We start from the raw sequence: 18,462 nt of genomic DNA on the forward strand, positions 1-18,462 counted from the left end.
CTAGAACTGTTGACATCTGGCATAAACTGTGTAATTCTGACCAGTAGAATCCAAATGGGGATGTATTGTGTTCTCTGTTTTTGATCTTGGGACCCACTGTGGGTAGTGATTTCCTCACCTAAAGCATTTTATTGTCTGAATTGTGAGACAAAAATAAATGGCTCCCCTGCCTCCTCCATACCACCTCCTGTCTGTGATTTTTTACTTTCACCTCATTACAGGAAAAATCATTTTATTGTCACAATTGACTGGCAGCTGAAATTCTCCAAATGAGGTAAGCAGGGCTCAGACATGTTCTCTCTTCCCTCAGCAAAAATCTCATAACATATGGTGCTACATTATGTCTCAAAGCTGTAAGTGAAGAGGAAAACAGGCTGGGCTGGATTTGTCTGTAACACTGTGCTTGCTGGATTAATCTAAAGACAGATGCAAGAAGACACTTTAATTACTTCATCCTAACTTTTTATTACAACATCAAGTAAAATGGTGAGTTACAGAAGAACAGGGACTGGAGATAATCACAAGGATGAAGTCACACACAAGCTCATTGTTATATACCTGCCAATAGGGTTTTAAATATTCTGTACATGCATCTTAGTTTTATTTATTAATTTCCAGACAGATCACCTCAGAACTACCACTTTAAACTATGAGGTAGCTACTAAGACTGGGATCCTGCCTTTTTCTTCTGGAATTTTCTGAACTGCGACTGTATCGCCACGGCAGCCCGTTCTGTCTCTGGTGCATCCATGTCTATGTCAAAGTCCTCTTGAACTTTCTTTTGTCCATCTGTCCCGAGAAAATGAAAAACAAATTAATATCAATTTGAGAATATGATAACCAACTGCACCATGAGATGGAAGCTCCCCCGCATTTCTCTCATTTTGTGGCTATGAAGCCACAAAAGCTATTTGAGAACTAAAAGGCAACTGTGACAGAGTGCTGAGCCCCAGCAGCTGAACTAACATTCTGGGGAAACTGCAATGCTCTAATTGGTGCTCTAATTATAGCAGAGCTCTCATTATAAATAAGATCTATTTATTTGGTGTCTGAACCAAAAAAGTTTTGGTGGTTTTTTTTGTTTTTGTTTTCAAGGTTATTTTAACCTTTAAAAGTATTTGTAATAAAACTGACATAAGATTTGAAATGAAAAGTCGTTAAGTTGAGAAGTCAAAATGTTTCCTTTTGAAAATGTCAAAGTTAATTTGACTTCTTTGGAATTTTTGTTTCCAAAGGTTTGGGCGTTCTGACTGAAACTGTGGCGAATTCAACATGAACATGCAAAGAGTTTCAACCTGCATTCTTGGGAGGTAAGTGGGGGGGGAAGCTTCATCCAAAAATTTTCATCCTGCTCTACTTATAAAATGTTATGGCCAAATTTAGCACCCAGTCCTACAACGAACTGCATGCCAGGACACATCTATGCCTGCGTGGAGCCTCAATGGCATTAGTGGGGCTCTGTCCAGATCCAGAGGTCCAATCATTCAGAACAACTTGCCTTGTCTTGCCTCGGATTGTAATCTATGGTATATTTAGGGCAGAGACCATTTCTAGTGTCTCTATATCTTGTAATTTTATCACAAGTTTTGCAATATTTAAGGTGTTTCTTACAGCCCTACATCCTGGACTCATGGGGCTACACCAGAAATTCAGCTTGAATTGAAAAGAATAAGGAAATAGCTAGCCCTCACAGTAGCAGAGATAATTTTTTAAAATATAAATCCTAAAGGTGCAAAAGTTACAGACCATATAAAAAGGAATGCCAAATGTTTTATTCTTGAAATCTCATGATTGTATTAAAAAGCTCATTGTTCTGGAGGCATCTAATTCATAATTTTTGAATACTTGGGGGTGGAAATACTGCATGTCTTTTCAACTGCTTACTGAAATGCCTACCACAGTTTAGACACTATGGACTCCAACTCAGTCATTCTTTCGCTGAGTAGAACCTTAATCCAAAACTATCGTATTGATTTCAGTGGAACTACTCAGAGCAAAAAGAAAAGGAGTACTTGTGGCACCTTAGAGACTAACCAATTTATTTGAGCATGAGCTTTTGTGAGCTACAGCTCACTTCATCGGATGCATACTGTGGAAACTGCAGAAGACATTATATACACACAGAGACCATGAAACAATACCTCCTCCCACCCCACTGTCCTGCTGGTAATAGCTTATCTAAAGTAATCATCAAGTTGGGCCATTTCCAGCACAAATCCAGGTTTTCTCACCCTCTGCCCCCGCCCCCACACACACAAACTCACTCTCCTGCTGGTAATAGTCCATCCAAAGTGACCACTCTCTTCACAATGTGTATGATAATCAAGGTGGGCCATTTCCTGCACAAATCCAGGTTCTCTCACTCCCTCACCCCCCTCCAAAAACCACACACACAAAAATGGCCCAACTTGATGATCACTTTAGATAAGCTATTACCAGCAGGAGAGTGAGTTTGTGTGTGTATGGGGGTTGGGGGGGTGAGAGAACCTGGATTTGTGCTGGAAATGGCCCACCTTGATTATCATGCACATTGTAGGGAGAGTGGTCACTTTGGATAAGCTATTACCAGCAGGAGAGTGAGTTTGTGTGTGTGGTTTTTGGAGGGGGGTGAGGGAGTGAGAGAACCTGGATTTGTGCAGGAAATGGCCCACCTTGATTATCATACACATTGTGAAGAGAGTGGTCACTTTGGATGGACTATTACCAGCAGGAGAGTGAGTTTGTGTGTGTGGGGGGGGGGACGGAGGGTGAGAAAACCTGGATTTGTGCTGGAAATGGCCCAACTTGATGATTACTTTAGATAAGCTATTACCAGCAGGACAGTGGGGTGGGAGGAGGTATTGTTTCATGGTCTCTGTGTGTATATAATGTCTTCTGCAGTTTCCACGGTATGCATCCGATGAAGTGAGCTGTAGCTCACGAAAGCTCATGCTCAAATAAATTGGTTAGTCTCTAAGGTGCCACAAGTACTCCTTTTCTTTTTGCGAATACAGACTAACACGGCTGTTACTCTGAAACCTACTCAGAGCAAGATATTCTTCCTCATGAGTAAGGATGATGCAAATAAGGTCTTCTATAAATAATGATGATTATTAATAAACAAATATGTTGACATTATTTTGTTTTTATTTTTTAAGAAAATTATAACAGATTTATAACACAAATTCTGAAATAAATTATTTAAATTTCAAGAGCTCTTTATCTATCTTTTCTTGTTACCCCATCTGTGATGGGGCCTCTACCCCACACAGGTGAACAGGTTAATAGGAGTCAGAGCTTAGTTAGTCCACTTTGTTGCATCTGGAGATTATAACGGGCTTGATTTGTTATTAGACCCAGCTGGGGAGGACCTGGGTCGTCTTCATAAAGGAATGAAGCGGAAGCTACCGAGAAGGTCCAGGAGAGAGGCCCAAGAGTGAGAAATCCAGGAGAGAGGAGGTAGGAAATTCCCTGCCTCCGGAAAGGATCTGGGAAAGGCAGACTGGAGAAGCCCACAGGGATGGAATTAATTCTTGTGGAGATCCTGGAAATGGGGCAAGGCACTGAGAGCCAGTCCTGAGAGGTTGGTGTTCTGACAGGGAAAGAAGGAGCAGTGAGGACCTAAGGAGAAGCCTGGGAACCAGAGGAGAGGCTGTGTTAAACATAGGCTGTGGAGAGGCAGCGCCAGGGACTGGGAGGCAGGATGTGGCCTGGGAACACTGGCAGAGGAGTAGAAGGTGCAAGTGCACAGGGGCCCAGGCAATTTAGAGAGCCCCTGCAGGCTTGAAATTTTGTATCATTATTAAGGCTGTAGGCTTGTCATGGTGTGGAAAAAAGTCATAGTGTTTGTCCATTTACTCATGACTTTTTGTGTGTGTGTGTCCATGACTCACTCTGCAGCAGCCGTTCCTTTTGTCCTGTGGGGATAGAGTTGGTGCCCTACTCTATGTATTGTAACCTGGCATGCAGGGTCACAGCACCACTCAGGTTTGGCCCACCCAACTCTCTATTATGAGGGGGGCAGGTGAGCCAAACTTCAGTGAGTGCCATTTTGACTTGGAGAACTGGCTCGCAGCGTTGCTCAAGTTTGGCCCCTCCATCATCATGATGGCCTGTTTAGGATCATACAGTAATTTTGGTTGCATAGTGCAATCAAAAGGCTAATTAAATTAAGGCTTCTTGGTGGAAAACTTAATCCCATTAGTATTACTTTGCACTTCTATAACCATTCCATCCAAGAAACTCAAAGCTCTTTGCAAACATTCATTCATTGACCCTACGGGATACAGAAACATAATCTCCATGTTATACATAAGGAAACTGAGGCAGAAATTTGCACAGACTCACACAATGTGTCAGTAGGAGAACCAGGAACAGAGCCCAGCTCTCATAACCTCTAAAGATATGCCTGCACCGTGATTAAAAAACACACGGTGTTGAGTCTCAGAGCCCAGGTCAGCTGGCTTAGGCTTGGGCTGTGAGACTATAAAGTTGCAGTGTAGACATTTGGGCTTGGGCTGGAGCCCAAGCTCTGAGATCTTCCCTCCTCACATGGCCTCTAAGCCCAGGCTCCAGCCCAAGCCCGAACATCTACACTGCTAGACCCCAAGCCTGAGCTTGAGTCAACTGAACTGGGCCACCCACAGTCAGGCCACAGGTTTTTTTCGTGATGTAGACATACCCTAAGACGTACTTGCTCCCCATTACAGAAATATGAGTTTCGATGCCAAGGCCCAGATCCACAAAGCTTAGGCACTGACTTTTAGTTTTCCCCAGGGATGCTCCACCCCAAGGCCCCACCCTCACTCTGCCTCTTCCTGCCCCAGACCCTCCTGTGAGGCCCCTGCCCACCTGCCGCCCTCTGCCCTCCCCAGTCCTTCCTGAGCCTCCGAACAGCTGTGGCTAGTGGGTGCTGAACACCACTATTTTTTTTTTCCATGAGAGCTCAAGCTCCGGAGTGCTCAGGGACTCGGCGCCTATGCACAAAGGGACTTAGGTGTTGCAATGCTCACCCTAACCTTTAGGCTGCTAGCCACTTAGTAGAATCCACAAAGCCTGGGTTACGTGCCTAGGCTCCCTATTCAATGCATGTGCAGAGATAAGCATCTGAAAACGGGATCCACAAAAGCCTGCCTGAGTTAGCCAAGAGTAGGGGCTGACAAGGAGCATGTTTCCGAAGTCCTGCCCATCTCAGGGAGTTAGGCACCTGTATCTGGGCTGAGTTAGGTACCTATGTCCGCTGGGGAACCACCTGCAGTCAGGTACCTAATCTGTTACTTACAAGAACAGTGGTGGCACATAGTGTGGAGAAGGGAGGGCTCCACCTTATAAATTTAGTCCAGTGATTAGGGGACTCAGATGTGAGAAACCCTGATCCAACTCCCCATGCTGCCTGATGAGAGAGGATTTGAACAGGGGTTTCCCACCTCTCGTGTGAGTGCCCTGATCACTGAGCCATGGGATGGTCTGACATGGGTCTCTGTCTTGTCCTGTTGAAGCTGTCCCACTATGTATAAATATGCACTGGGCCAGAGAGCGGAAGCAGTGAGCATGCCCAGAGGGAGAAATTTAAGCCCCTAGGGTTCTTTAACAAAGGCTAGATCTACACTTCAAATGCTACAGCTGCAGCACTTCAGGGTAGGTCTTGTCTTCACGACCAGCTCTACAGCGGCACAGCTGCACCGGTGCAACTGCTCTGCTGGAGCACTTTAGTGAAGACACTTCTGCACCGATGGGAGAGCGTCTAACTGCACCGATGGCAATCTGCCTCTCCCAGAGAAGCTCTCCTGTCAGCACAGTGTGTCTACGGGCGGGCTAGGTCAGTATAACTGCATCGCTCAGGGGTATGGATATTTCACACCCCTGAGTGACACAGTGATACCAATACAGGTCTGTAGTGTAGACCTGGCTGTAGACCCTACCTACACTGACAGGAGGGGTTCTCCCATTGGTGCAAGTAATCCTTTTCCATGGACCTAGTGCTGTCTACACCAGGACTTAGGACAGCGTAACAACTCCACTCCGGGCTGTGGATTTACACCCCTGACTGACGTCATTAAAACAACCTAATTTTCTAGTGTAGACCAAGCCAGAGAAAAGTTAAACTCCTAGTGAGTTTAAGTGCCTACAGAGTTAAGTGACAGCTGAACAGGGTTTTTGTGGATCACAATGGCACCCAGATCTGGATGTTAGATGCTTAAGTCCCTTTGTGGACCTGGGTCTGACTGGCAGACTGGTAACTAGAGCTGGAACAAAAAAATTTCCCACTGTAAAATATAGTTTTTTGACAAAACTGTTGGTTTTGGGTTTGTTCTGGGTTTGTTGTTTTTGTTTTTCTCGGGGGGGAATATATCAATTCTGGAGAAATATGGTTTTCTCATAGAAAATATCAAAATGAAATGAAAATTTTCATTGAGTCTTAGTGTGATTTTGTTTCATTTTTTTTAAATAAACAAACAAAAACCCCTGAAACGACATTTTACATTTAAACCAACTCCTTTTTGTTTTGGTTCAAATTTACTGAAAAAGAAATTCATTTGAAATGTTCCAGAGAAAAAAATGCTGGTGTTCTGACCAGTTCTACTAGTAACCAGATTGTGGCTACGAAGAAGTACTAAGGAGAGGGAGAGATTTTTATGAGATTACAGGTCACTGAAGCTCTCCATTAAAATATTACAGTAAAACTCTTCCAGGAGGAGTGGAATATACAGAAGTGAGCAATGTTCTTATTTTATCAAAATGTTTATTGGGAATTCTAAAGGGAAGCATTTAATCTGCTCAGAAGTTGATACACTACTTTTGGCAGTCTGTGGAACGTTTTCCACTTCTACCGTACCATGGCAAGCTTTTGGCTAGTGCTCGGCTTCTCATTGTCATCATAATTGAGAGACTTAGCATTTAAAAACAAAAATAAACAGCTGCAGCTCAAGCTTCATTTAGAGTTTGCACAAGGGGAAGACACCAACCACACCTTCACTTCGTAATTTTAATAGAAGAAGTTAAACTATCAAGTTAGGATGAGATAGCTACTTTCACACGACTGTAGTATGAAATCTCAGCTGGACTGAATCATTCCCTGTTGTGGCAAAGATTTGCTTGCTGTGCTGACATGAAGTTCTGGAGTTCTTTCTTGAATGTATAAGATTATAAAAAGAAAAGGAGGACTTGTGGCACCTTAGAGACTAACCAATTTATTTGAGCATAAGCTTCCGATGAAGTGAGCTGTAGCTCACGAAAGCTTATGCTCAAATAAATTGGTTAGTCTCTGAGGTGCCACAAGTCCTCCTGTTCTTTTTGTGAATACAGACTAACATGGCTGTTACTCTGAAACCTAAGATTATAAAGTCCACCAACTGTGATACATTTTCTTTGGGCTCTCTGAACCAAATAATCCCCAACTGGTGTACATCAGCCTAGCTCCATTGAAGTCAATTGCACTACACTAATTTATACAACTGAAGAGCTGGTTCCACCCTTTCTATTTTTGGAACCATTTTTGTTCCTGTTGAAATCAGTAGTGCAATTCCTCTTGCTGTAGTATTGAAACATGTGAACGATCTGATGATATAGACACAAGACTCATTTAGACTCTTAGATTTAGAAATTGATAGGATTCAGAAAAGGATTAGCCATGTATGTGGGTATATTAGTTATATTAGACAGAAGATAGATATAGATATTGTGATGGGGTGTATAAACCCCACAATGGCAGTGACAGAGTTACAGGGAGCTCATGCTTTGGCACCTTCAGAGGAGACCTGTAATTATGGATTAGATTCTGCTGAGGAAATGCTGGCTGGGGGTTTCTTATAAAGGAAAGACTACAGGGCAGGAGCGATCTAGGAATCTTTTCTGCTTGCTGGCAAAGGAACAATAGAGACGCCTGTAGGAAGGAGCTTGTACCCTGGGACTATTTCTGAAGGGAAAAGGTAGCTGAGGAGAAGACTCCTAAAGCAGGCCTGGAAGAAGTGACTCCAGGGAAGAAGCACTGAGAGTCACTGGGGAAGCCAGGCATCCATGGAGAAAGCCCTGGGAGGCAGTGGTCTGTAATAGAGTGAGGAAGTTTGTGGAGAATAGATTCTGAAAAGGATGGAAGAGTCTTTGCCCCTTTCAACTGGGGTGTTGTTACCCTGGAATGTGTGGGATTCTTCGTGTGACTTGGTTGGAGGGCCAAGTCCACTGCACAGAGCACTGAAGTCCAGAGACGGGTGAGGGACAGAGGGGTTGCAAAGCCAGGTTTCACCATGTGGCGGTGCTCTGGCATGATGCATCTATGATAACATATATGTTTTGTTTTTAATGGGTTATAAACCCTCACGATTCCAGGCATTAACCAACCACTAACTGAAGAAGGTTAAGAAGAAATTTGCCCAGTAGGCAGGTTATTCCATAATTATCCATTGTGGGGTTTCTAGAAGCTCCCTCTGAAGCATCAGTTGGCCACTGACAGACACCAGACCGATCTGGTATGTCCCTATGTAGAATGAGTCAGATGGACACATGTGGTCTTGTTTTCACAAGGGAAAAAAAGGTGTTCTTAACTTGAGTTGGCTAACTCAGTTGAACTAACTCAAGGTAAAATCGTTAACGTGACCAGCAACCTTCTGTGAAAACTACAAACAGGACCGTCTCTTGTAGGATTTTACTGCAAGTTGGCTAACTTGAGTTAATATCACACCTTTTTTCCCAGTGAAGACACATTCTACAGGTGTTTTATGGCAGTCAGGAACATTAGACTCTCCATAGAACATTACGTCCAATCTAAAATGAAACACAATATTCACAAACCAGACTCCCAGGTTAAGACTTGTCCACTGCTAACATGCTCAAATGCTGGTACTGATACACAAGCAACAGGATTCCCCTCCTCTCTCCAAAGATTATCCCTCATCCCCACTCTTTTTATTTTATATGGGCAAGTTAAGCTGAGTCTCCCAATGATAACACCCCTCAAAATGACTTAACATAATGAAATATCTGCCAGCTGCAATACTATATGATCTGTATTGGCCAGTTTAGACAGCACCTCCATCAGTAGATGGTGCTATGTCCTTATCTTAGCATTAAGCAGTTGTCTTGTATGTTATGTTTTTGTTGTTCTGATCTGGGGTTGTTAGCAAGTTCAGTCTTCCTGCCTGTGTGTGCTGGAGTTGGCACTGGAATTTGTAGTGTCCAATAAATCTCTAATTCTATAAGTGAATATTACAGAACTATCTATTCCATTTCCCGAACAAACACTAGAATGTTAACCTTCTTTTGTGCTTCAGAAAGTTATAATCAATAACAAATACTAGATGGATAATGAAACTTTGTCAGACTCTTCCCGTAAAGAGGTGAAGAATCCTTGTACACACTGAAGCTTCCCAGCTACCTCCTGAGAAACGTGGTGCAAGTGTAATTACTCACAAATGCCTTTGGCTAACTTCTTGCTTTACTTCTCAAGTCTATACCAAAATGAATGATGACAACACAGGAAAATGGAAAAACATTACATTTTCCTCCAGAGCCATGAATGCAAAACAGCCCTATGAGGCATTAAAGCAAGGAGGTATAGGGAAATACACGTTTCAAACGATGTTAGAAAATTAGAGAGTTAAACTTAAGAGTTTCGGTTCACTCTTTGCTCTAGAATAGCTTCATGTTGCCATAAATGAAGCAAAGATTTTTTTCTCATTTCCTCTAACAACATTCGGAATGAAACTGTACTGAAGCATGGGCTGAAAACTATAAATAGTAATGACACTTCAGATCTTAAGTACCACATGCTCTCCTTGTCCCAGTAAGGATCAACAGGAGTTACAGAAACGTGGGTAGAATATACCCCAAAGAATACATTGTTTTCAAGGACTGAACTGCAGTATTTAGCAACTGACGCAACTAAGGGATGGGGAAGAATGTCAGCACCCCACAGAAAGTTAGCTCATGTAGGCACTTTGTCTCCCATAGGGTCAATACCTCCTCAAGTGGCCCAGTGCTCAGGGGGACTACACAGGCTGCACCATCCTTTATGCTTCCCTGACCCCAGCCTGTTAAGCCAGCCAGTACAGGCCATGGTTAAACCAGACCAACACTGAATTGGGGAGCTCCTCATTTCTGGTCCCATGGATGTTACAGCCATGTGGTAAAGTGATGGTGCATCATCTTGTGTGACAGGACAAGAGACTACCTGACCAAATTTCACAACAGTTCCCATGAAGGCTCATATCCTGCCAGAGAGTGTGGATGTGTGCAGAGTGTGGAGAAACACAATAGGCAAATCATGGTCTTCCCAAAGACCCTCTCCACTATATAGGGCCAGGAGAGCTGAGAGAACTGACAACACCATTCTGTTTCCCCACATTCAGGCTAGAGGAGGAAAGCCAGAGCTTCCAACTGTCCCTGGAACAGAGGGAGAGCTGGAGGTGGCAGACTGCTTCTTTCCTTCTCTGTCCCCCTGGACGGGAGAGGGAGCCAGCAGAAGGACAGATCTTGCAGCTGAAGAAAGGAGGCAGATAGGGGTCTCAGCTCAGACAGTTTTTCTCCCATCAGATGCTGGTGCTGATCCACTCACTGGCAGGAAAGGTTAGAGCCCAAAAACTCCCCAGCCAGGGACAGCACCTCCTGCTCTTCTGATGCAGGACTGTAGATGCTTCTACCTGATGACCTCATTTTACCAGACAGTGAACAGGCAGGAGGGAAACTTCAAGGAGCTGAGCTCTTCCACGTCCAGGAATAACACTGTTTCTAGTGTTAACAGAGTCAAGCTCTGTTCCAACATGCTCCCCCTTCTTCTTAACCCCTGCTCAACATCACTCACTAAAAGATACCGCAGAGCTCACTGACTCAGCAATTCTACCTTGCTGTTCTCGGTGATGTTAGGCTTCTCTGAACTTGATTGATATCAAAGCACATGCTTCTGTGATCTCACCGGCTCAGCATCTCTAGCTTGCTGGGGTAATTTCAAGGCACTACTTTCTGAGAGGGCTCTCAGAAACTTCCATACTTCTAGTTTGGTGAGTTGATGTCAAGGCTCAGGTCTCTATGAACTCACCAGCTCAGTAGCTTTAGTGAGTCAAGGAAAATATCTGTGATACTACGGGTTACCACCAATCTTGCTTGTTTGCCTGGTCAGAGACCAGGTTTTTGTGTGGTTACTGCCTTACTACCACCACCTTATTGGGCTGGCCTTATCTTCTATCAGTTCTCTGGGTCAGCTCCACAGTTGCCAACTTTCACACAGTAAATAAGCACCCCGACTTTCACAATAAGCCAAAAATCAAGCTAATCTCATTTCAAAACAAGGCCAAAACAAGCCAATCACTTAGAACCCCAACACTTTGTGACTAGATCCCCCCCCCCACCCTCGGCGTGCAGTCTGGGACTCTGGTGGGCCCGCTGTGCACCCCTGATTCTCTCCTCTGCTTGACCCTGCTTGCCAGGAGCTGATTAAAAAAAAAGAAGCAACAAGCCAAAACCTAGCCAACAAGACAATTAAGCCATAACCAAGACCAACTTCTGCATTTTGTTAGTGGGTTTGGTATGTCTGGCCAGCTTTTAACCTCCTGGGTTGATATCTAGGCACAGACCTATGAGAAGTTATACACTCAGCACCACTGGTTGGCTGATCTAATGTGAAGACACAAAGTTCTGTAAGCTCCATGGCTCAACTACAGCTTGCTGGGTTGATGTAAAGAGACAGCCCTCTGTGAGATTCCTGGCTGATCTTCTCCAACTTGTTGGACTTATGTGAAAGACCAGAGTCCCATTCTGGCTCAGATCTTGCCTAGCTTGCTGGTATAATTCCAAGGCATAGGCCTTTGTGAAGTTACTGCCTGTGTGAGAGGAGCCATTACACTAAGTAAAACTATTTCCCCATGTTTATTTCCCCCACCCCCACCCCCCACTGCTCCTCGGACGTTCCTGTTAACTGCTGGAAATGGCCCACCTTGATTATCACTACAAAAGGTACCCCCCCGCTCTCCTGCTGGTAATAGCTCATCTTAAGTGATCACTCTCCTTACAATGTGTATGATAACACCCATTTTTTCATGTTCTGTGTGTATATAAATCTCCTCATTGTATTTTCCACTGAATGCATCTGATGAAGTGAGCTGTAGCTCAAATAAATTGGTTAGTCTCTAAGATGCCACTAGTACTCCTTTGCTTTTTGTGAGAGGAGCGTGGCCCTCTCTACTCCTTACCAACTTTGAGGACACAGCAGGGGTGCTATGTCTTCACACCCCTGCAGTGATAGGTCAGTAAACAGATTTGGGGTGTGGGGGGGGAGGAATGAAGCTCCCTCCCCCAACCCTTGTACAATGGCATATCAGAATCTAATTCTGAAGATGTGAATCAACACATAAATTTTGTTATTTTAAAAGGACATTCCTACCAACAAGCTCAGGGATTACAGAAGAGCTTTCCTATCTATGCATTTAAAATTCTACAGGGTAGTACCTACACAGATATAATTTTGTTGTAACCATTCTACTTGGTGAGATGGAGTTTTCTCTGCAGGTAAATATATTGGTTCTGATTTCCTTAACTTATGGTATTAACAACTTTACGTTTTCAAGTACCACTTCCAAATCTCTAAGGCAACCCATTCTGTCTGAGAGTGTGAGACTGGGTTTTGTTTTATTTCTTTTGCAGTGGTTGGTTATTTTGAAGGAAACAGGTGCCTGGATGGTATAACTTCCCCGCAGTAATCACCACCTAACCCTGGACAACAAACCCTAGAACCTACATCTCTAGTATGACAGCAGAGAGAAATAAAGGTTGTGATTAGTGATCAGGTTAACTCTACAGCTAATTATCTGACCAGCAGCAAGCAACTCCTTTAATATCACTAGAAACAAGAGGGGAAAGGAATTAACATCTTTCTGTTAAAACTGTAAATTATCGTTTGGTATAAAGATGACTTTATTTATTAGTCAGCCAGAATCCGTTTTTTCCTCAGATTGACCTTTACTTTGGTAATGCAGTGTTTTTATCTCAAATGTGGAAAAATTAGTTTTGATGTAGGGCAAAGACGGTCGTTCTTTTATGAGTTTAAAAATGTGTTTTTCAGCATGAGGCCTCTGAAGTGTCTGATATTTTTCCAGTTCTAAAAATGTTATAGAGAGCAGCAATATTACTTTCGACACAAGAGAAATGTAAGGGCTGAAAATTATGTATAATCAGATAAAATATAATAAGACAGAAAGGAACAGTCATAAAGATAAATTTACAAAATTCTGTTTTAAACTAATATCTAGCCTGCTAAAGATGATTTTCTTCAACAATTAACATGGTGACAAATATTGTTTGTACTGAAACATTAATATTTAAAGTCATTCGTTTCTTTAGAAATAATTATATTGATGCCCCAATTATAGACTTTTAAAAAGGCTAAAAAATATGAGCTTTTGCTAACCGGGATCTTGGAGCGATTGTGGGTGTAAAGTTATATGCATAATTAAAATACCAATACAGGGATTCTGCTTCATGCAATGATGACCACATAGAACATGCCAATTGTAATGACCACCTCAAGCTTCTAATGTCATCAGATCTTATTTGCTAAGGTTGTGCCTGATCAGTCCTCAAGTGGCTAGTACACAGGGAAAACTCAGGAAGCCACAGGAAGTGGTGTTGATGGCCACCGGACAGCACTTCCTCTTTCTTCTGAATCACTACTGAACCAATTTCTGGCCAGCAGGTACTATGCTGTTGAAGGTGTTATACTTATGATTATATGAAAAACCAAGGTCCTCCTGACCACTTTTAGTCAGCTCACGGTCCTGTGAGACTCTTTGTAGGAATATGAGCATTAGCCCAATGTACTGGACAAGTTTGAACTAGGAATTTTCATGCTGCCATATTAAATTCCCTGTATTATACTTTCTGTTGAAGCTGTTGTACAGTATTGCTGTGTATAAATGAACAGCTACACTGTCCTACCACAGAACTGACTGCATTTCAGTAATGTGTGAAGTGAACCTCCCTCTCACCCTACTCTGGTGTATTGTAAACTGCATTAAAATTACAAGCTATCACTTTAAATGCAAGAGGTTTCATGATCCTTTATGCATGTAGGGAAGTATGCAGTCTGGGCCTAGCAATAGTCTGTCTGTGGAAAGCCAGCATGTAATGTTTCATTAGCAAAGAGTGAGGTTGAATGCAGATTGAACAAGAGCACTGCTCTATACATGTGGCTGAGTGTCTGCCAGCCTAACTCCCCATGTTCCAGTTTTCCTGGCATCCCATCAAGAAGTCCCTCCAGGGAACGTGGGCTCTCTGGCTTCAGTTCCATTGATCATGATACGTTTCCTAATTTTACAAAAAATTTTACATAAACACTAAAAATAAATTATCGACACCCAGACCCCCACTAGCATCCATAGTGGACACTATGCCGCTTACACTGGGCAAAGCTGGAGAATTTTCACACAAAATGCCAATGTCGTATATTGGGCACAATGTGGAATGACTTCATTTGTAATGCAGATGTTTATGGTCACTCCGGGCTACAGACTGGAGCGACCATAAACATGCACTGGAGCTGGCATGTCTCTGACTGCTTTGATCTTGTTGGGATCTGCTTTCAGTCCCTCTGCTGTGAGCAAACATCCAATATATTCACCTTCACTGTTTGTCACGTTTTTTCTAGGTTGAGTTTTATGCTCTTGTCCCCGTATCACTGTAGAAAACTTTATAGTCTTCTGTCACAGTCTTGTTCAGCATCTGTATCATTGCTGCCTTTCCCTACAGTGAAGATAACATCTGCAAGTTGAACAAGTGGAACTTCATGAACATTTCTGCTCTGCTCTGTCCATGTGCCTGAGTGGCTTCCAGCCTAACTTCCTGTGTTCCTTCCAGGTGTCCTGGCAATAGCAGTCCCGCCAGGGAACATGGGCTCTCTGACTCTGGTTCCATTGATCATAGTACAGAGAGTAAGGTGGGTTGAGTTGCTCCTCTGTCTTGGAGAGCAGCCTGCTTTGTTTCTCTTAGTTTTGGGTTCTTGTGTGCTATTGTTGTGAATTATAAGAAATAAAGTAGAGTTATGTTGCAACATTCCAGCAAGAGTATTGTATGTTATCTAACTTCACTGTGTGTCTGTTGTGAAACAGATCATATATTATTTCTATAGTCGTAGTGCCTAGAAGCACTAGTCATGAACTGGGTCCCCAATGTGTTAGGTGCTATGCAAACACAGAATAAGTCTCTGCCTCAAAGAGCTTAAAATTTTTATGAAGTGCACAAATATTTCAGAATGTAAAGTTTAAAAGCAAGACCTTAGTCCTTACTCAAAAGTAGAATATTGAGTCCTTTGGAAGATTGGACATCTAACAAATTTAATTAAAATGACTTCAAACAAATGATTAATTGCAATGACCAATGGCACTCAAGGCCTTGATGAACAACAAAGCAAAAGAAGTATTCATCCTCAACACTGATACAGCCTCCTTCAAGTTATGACTTCCATATTTCTCCAAGAATACCTCAGCATAGCTCAGCATATTGACAGTAAGGGTGTCAATTATGGGGGTAACTTTTTATGAAGTTCTTTCACACTTAACTGATTGGTCGGCATGTTTTGCTGCCTTTTTTGCAGTTGAGCAGTCAAATACATCAGCGCCTTTTATTCCCCTTTCAGTTTAGAGCAAGGATATGAAATGTTAAATCTGCTGATAGGACATAGGTTGAGTATTTTCATGAGCAAAAGTTATGCTGAAAATTTTGAAGTTAACTTGGCAATGTTTCTCATGCTTTTGTAACAGGGGACTAAAGTTAACAGCATAGTAAGTAAGAGAAAATACTTCATGCGAACAAGGACTCAAGTGACACTTGCTGTGGAAACAATCATGGAATTGACTGTATGTGGTGAACACAAAATCCGCTATACTATTCTGCTAACATTGGGCCAAATTATGGCTTCTCTTATGCTCATGCACTGTAGGGTGGAGAGGGCTCTGGGGCACTGTTCCTCCTAAGCTGTGTGTGTGTGTGTGTGTGTGTGTGTGTATGCGCACACAGATCCTAAACCCCACACACACAGCGAAACACCACGTGCACAAAAATTTGCACAGAAGCACAACAATTTGCATAGAAGAAATTTTTTGCGCACAAGGTCTGTCAAAAATTAGAGGGAACATTGCTCTGGGGGAATTTTCATCTGTCTAGCACACATATGTGAAAGGCAGCCATGACTGGCTGCAGGTGTGAGGACAGCAAGACAGAGAAGACTGAGTGGGTGGCACCCAGCACAGCCTATTTGCTCACTAGAGTGGACATGCTGGGTCTGGGGCTGGAGCACCTGTGGAAAAAATATAGTGGATGCTCAGCACTCACCAGCAGCCCTGCCAATCAGCTCTTCCCTTCCCTCCCAGCACCTCCTGCACTCCCATGAGGCACTGGGGGAAAGGAGGAGGAGCGGGGGCAAGAAGAAGTGGGGGGAGGGGTGGAGTGGGGGCAGAAAGAGTGGGCGTGGGAGCTTGGGGAAAGGGGCCTGGGGCGGAGTGGGGGTCGAGCACCCTCCGAGAACTCAAAGGCGGTGCCTCTGCCTTTTTAAAGGTACAGCAAAGGATGCTTCTCACCATGGGCCTGATTCGATGCCTATTGAATCAAGAGCCTCGTGTCGCCTTTAGATAAGCCCCATATTGCCCATGTGCAAAGGCAGGGTGAGTACCTCCAAGCACTGCTGTCCAAGCAGGGAATCTTCTCCCCCTCCTTACTGGAACTCATCCATCCTCCCTGCCGTGCATGGGCACCCACTGAGTTATGCATGGAACATTGCTTGATAGTTGCTATGCAAGTTTCACATGAAAATGATATAAATATTTATCTTAGTTTTTAAAAGCCCAGAATAGGTAAATCATTGATTCAGTGTTAACTATTGGTACACTTGCACAAATGTCACATGCCCCTTTCTTTACATTAGAAATTCACACCAAAGAAAGAATTATTAGTGGCCATGAGAGAGAATGTGAAAAGTGTCACTCCTCCACATAAAACACTAACATTAGGAGTTCTTAAGAAGATTCAAATGTATTTCTTCCCAGTCTGAGCTCTAATACATGCATTTCCAACTGGGATCTTGAGGAACATGCTGTACAAAGAATCCACTAGGGCAAAAGGTAAATTTCCTCCCATAGAAGTAGCAGAGAACTCCTATTGGCATGCAGGACAATTTATTGTTAAGTGCAGGGGAAAAACAATGACAATTAATAGATTCCCTAAAAGACTAGAACATGAATTAAAAAGGACACGGTGTCCTTCTCAGATGCTTGTTCATTACTTATAGAGAGTTACTATGTTGCTGGCAGACGCCTGGAATTCTAACAAGTCAATACTAGAGCTCTGTGGGATTTCTCTCTCTGGCCTTTTGTGTCTGTACTGAGTGAGGGTTGATGGTATAGGGTAATGCAATTTTCCGAGCCTTTTTTTTAAGCAAGGGAGACTAATGAGCAAGGTCAGGCACCAAAGGCACTAGACAGCACTTTCTTCAACCATTTCTTTTTTCCATCTAATGAAAAATAGAATTTCAACTTTTCTTTTACATAAGGGACATTGAACCAGCATCTTCTTTTGAACTTGAGGTTTTTGAAAAGAAAGTATGGTGCCCCAGGGACTTAGGGAAGGATTGTGACTGTTCAAAACACAATGCCTTCCTCTGTTCCCCTTTGGATGGAGAGATACCAAACTGCCCCTGTGTAGGGTCTACCTTCAAGACATAATCTACCCTTAGACTACGTACAGGCAAATAAACTGCAGTAACAGAACATTAAGGGTGATACCATGATCACCTGCTTTATGGAGTATGTCCCCGATTAGCTTTTAGCTGCAGCCTTTACTCCTTGCCCAGGCACCAGAAAGGAGAATATACAGTGATGTCACAAAGGGGGAAAGACTTTGTTAAGCTTTGCTGAAAGTTTAGCAAATGCCCACTGAGCATGACCAGAAGTGGCCTTATGGCTTTTATTAGTTTATAATGGAAAAATGTATTGTTCCATACCTCAAAAAAGGAGGATGGATTTTGCTTGAACCTCAAAAAAATCACCAAGTGCTATGAAGTACTAGAATGGTAATGCCTAGAAAGGTATTTCTTAGAAAAAAAATGTCCACTATTTTAGATTCTTGTGGATTCACAATATTTCTGTGATATTCAAAAGGTGAAAAAATTGTCTATTTTCCAATTAATACCTTTGCAATGAGGAAAATGGAAAAGGTTCCAGTGTGAGGGTGATAGGAAAACAAAGAAGATTGTGGTAGTTGTGAGTTTTTGTCTATTTCTTTTCACTTAGTTTTGACTTGGTGCCTTTTTTTCAAAACTCCAATTTAAAATCTATTTTATTAGGGAAGAGCGGGCATTGATTTAACAAAGAACTTGCAATCACAATTAGAAATATATTAAACTCAGTATGAGCCTAATTGAATACAAGAAATAAAGGCTTTCCCCTCGACTAAGTGGTGTTTGTGTGCGTGTATGGTGAGCAAATACACCAAAAAAAAAGTTAAGAATAT

The 18,462-nt window shown here is 42.8% G+C and overlaps 1 protein-coding gene across 2 annotated transcripts in view; it reads right to left on the reverse strand.

The window, feature by feature from the left end:
• Positions 1-440: 440 nt before the first annotated feature.
• The window catches only part of PCP4 (Purkinje cell protein 4), a 67,900-nt gene continuing 49,878 nt past the window's right edge, over positions 441-18,462 (reverse strand). For both annotated transcript variants that reach the window (XM_048866337.1, XM_048866348.1), the window contains one exon: positions 441-789. In XM_048866337.1, the coding sequence (XP_048722294.1) occupies positions 662-789 (128 nt within the window). In that variant the 3' untranslated portion in view covers positions 441-661. The remainder of the gene's footprint in view (positions 790-18,462) is intronic.

The sequence above is a fragment of the Caretta caretta genome, chromosome 1 (assembly GCF_965140235.1).
Source record: "Caretta caretta isolate rCarCar2 chromosome 1, rCarCar1.hap1, whole genome shotgun sequence".
Classification (NCBI taxonomy): Eukaryota; Metazoa; Chordata; order Testudines; family Cheloniidae; genus Caretta; species Caretta caretta.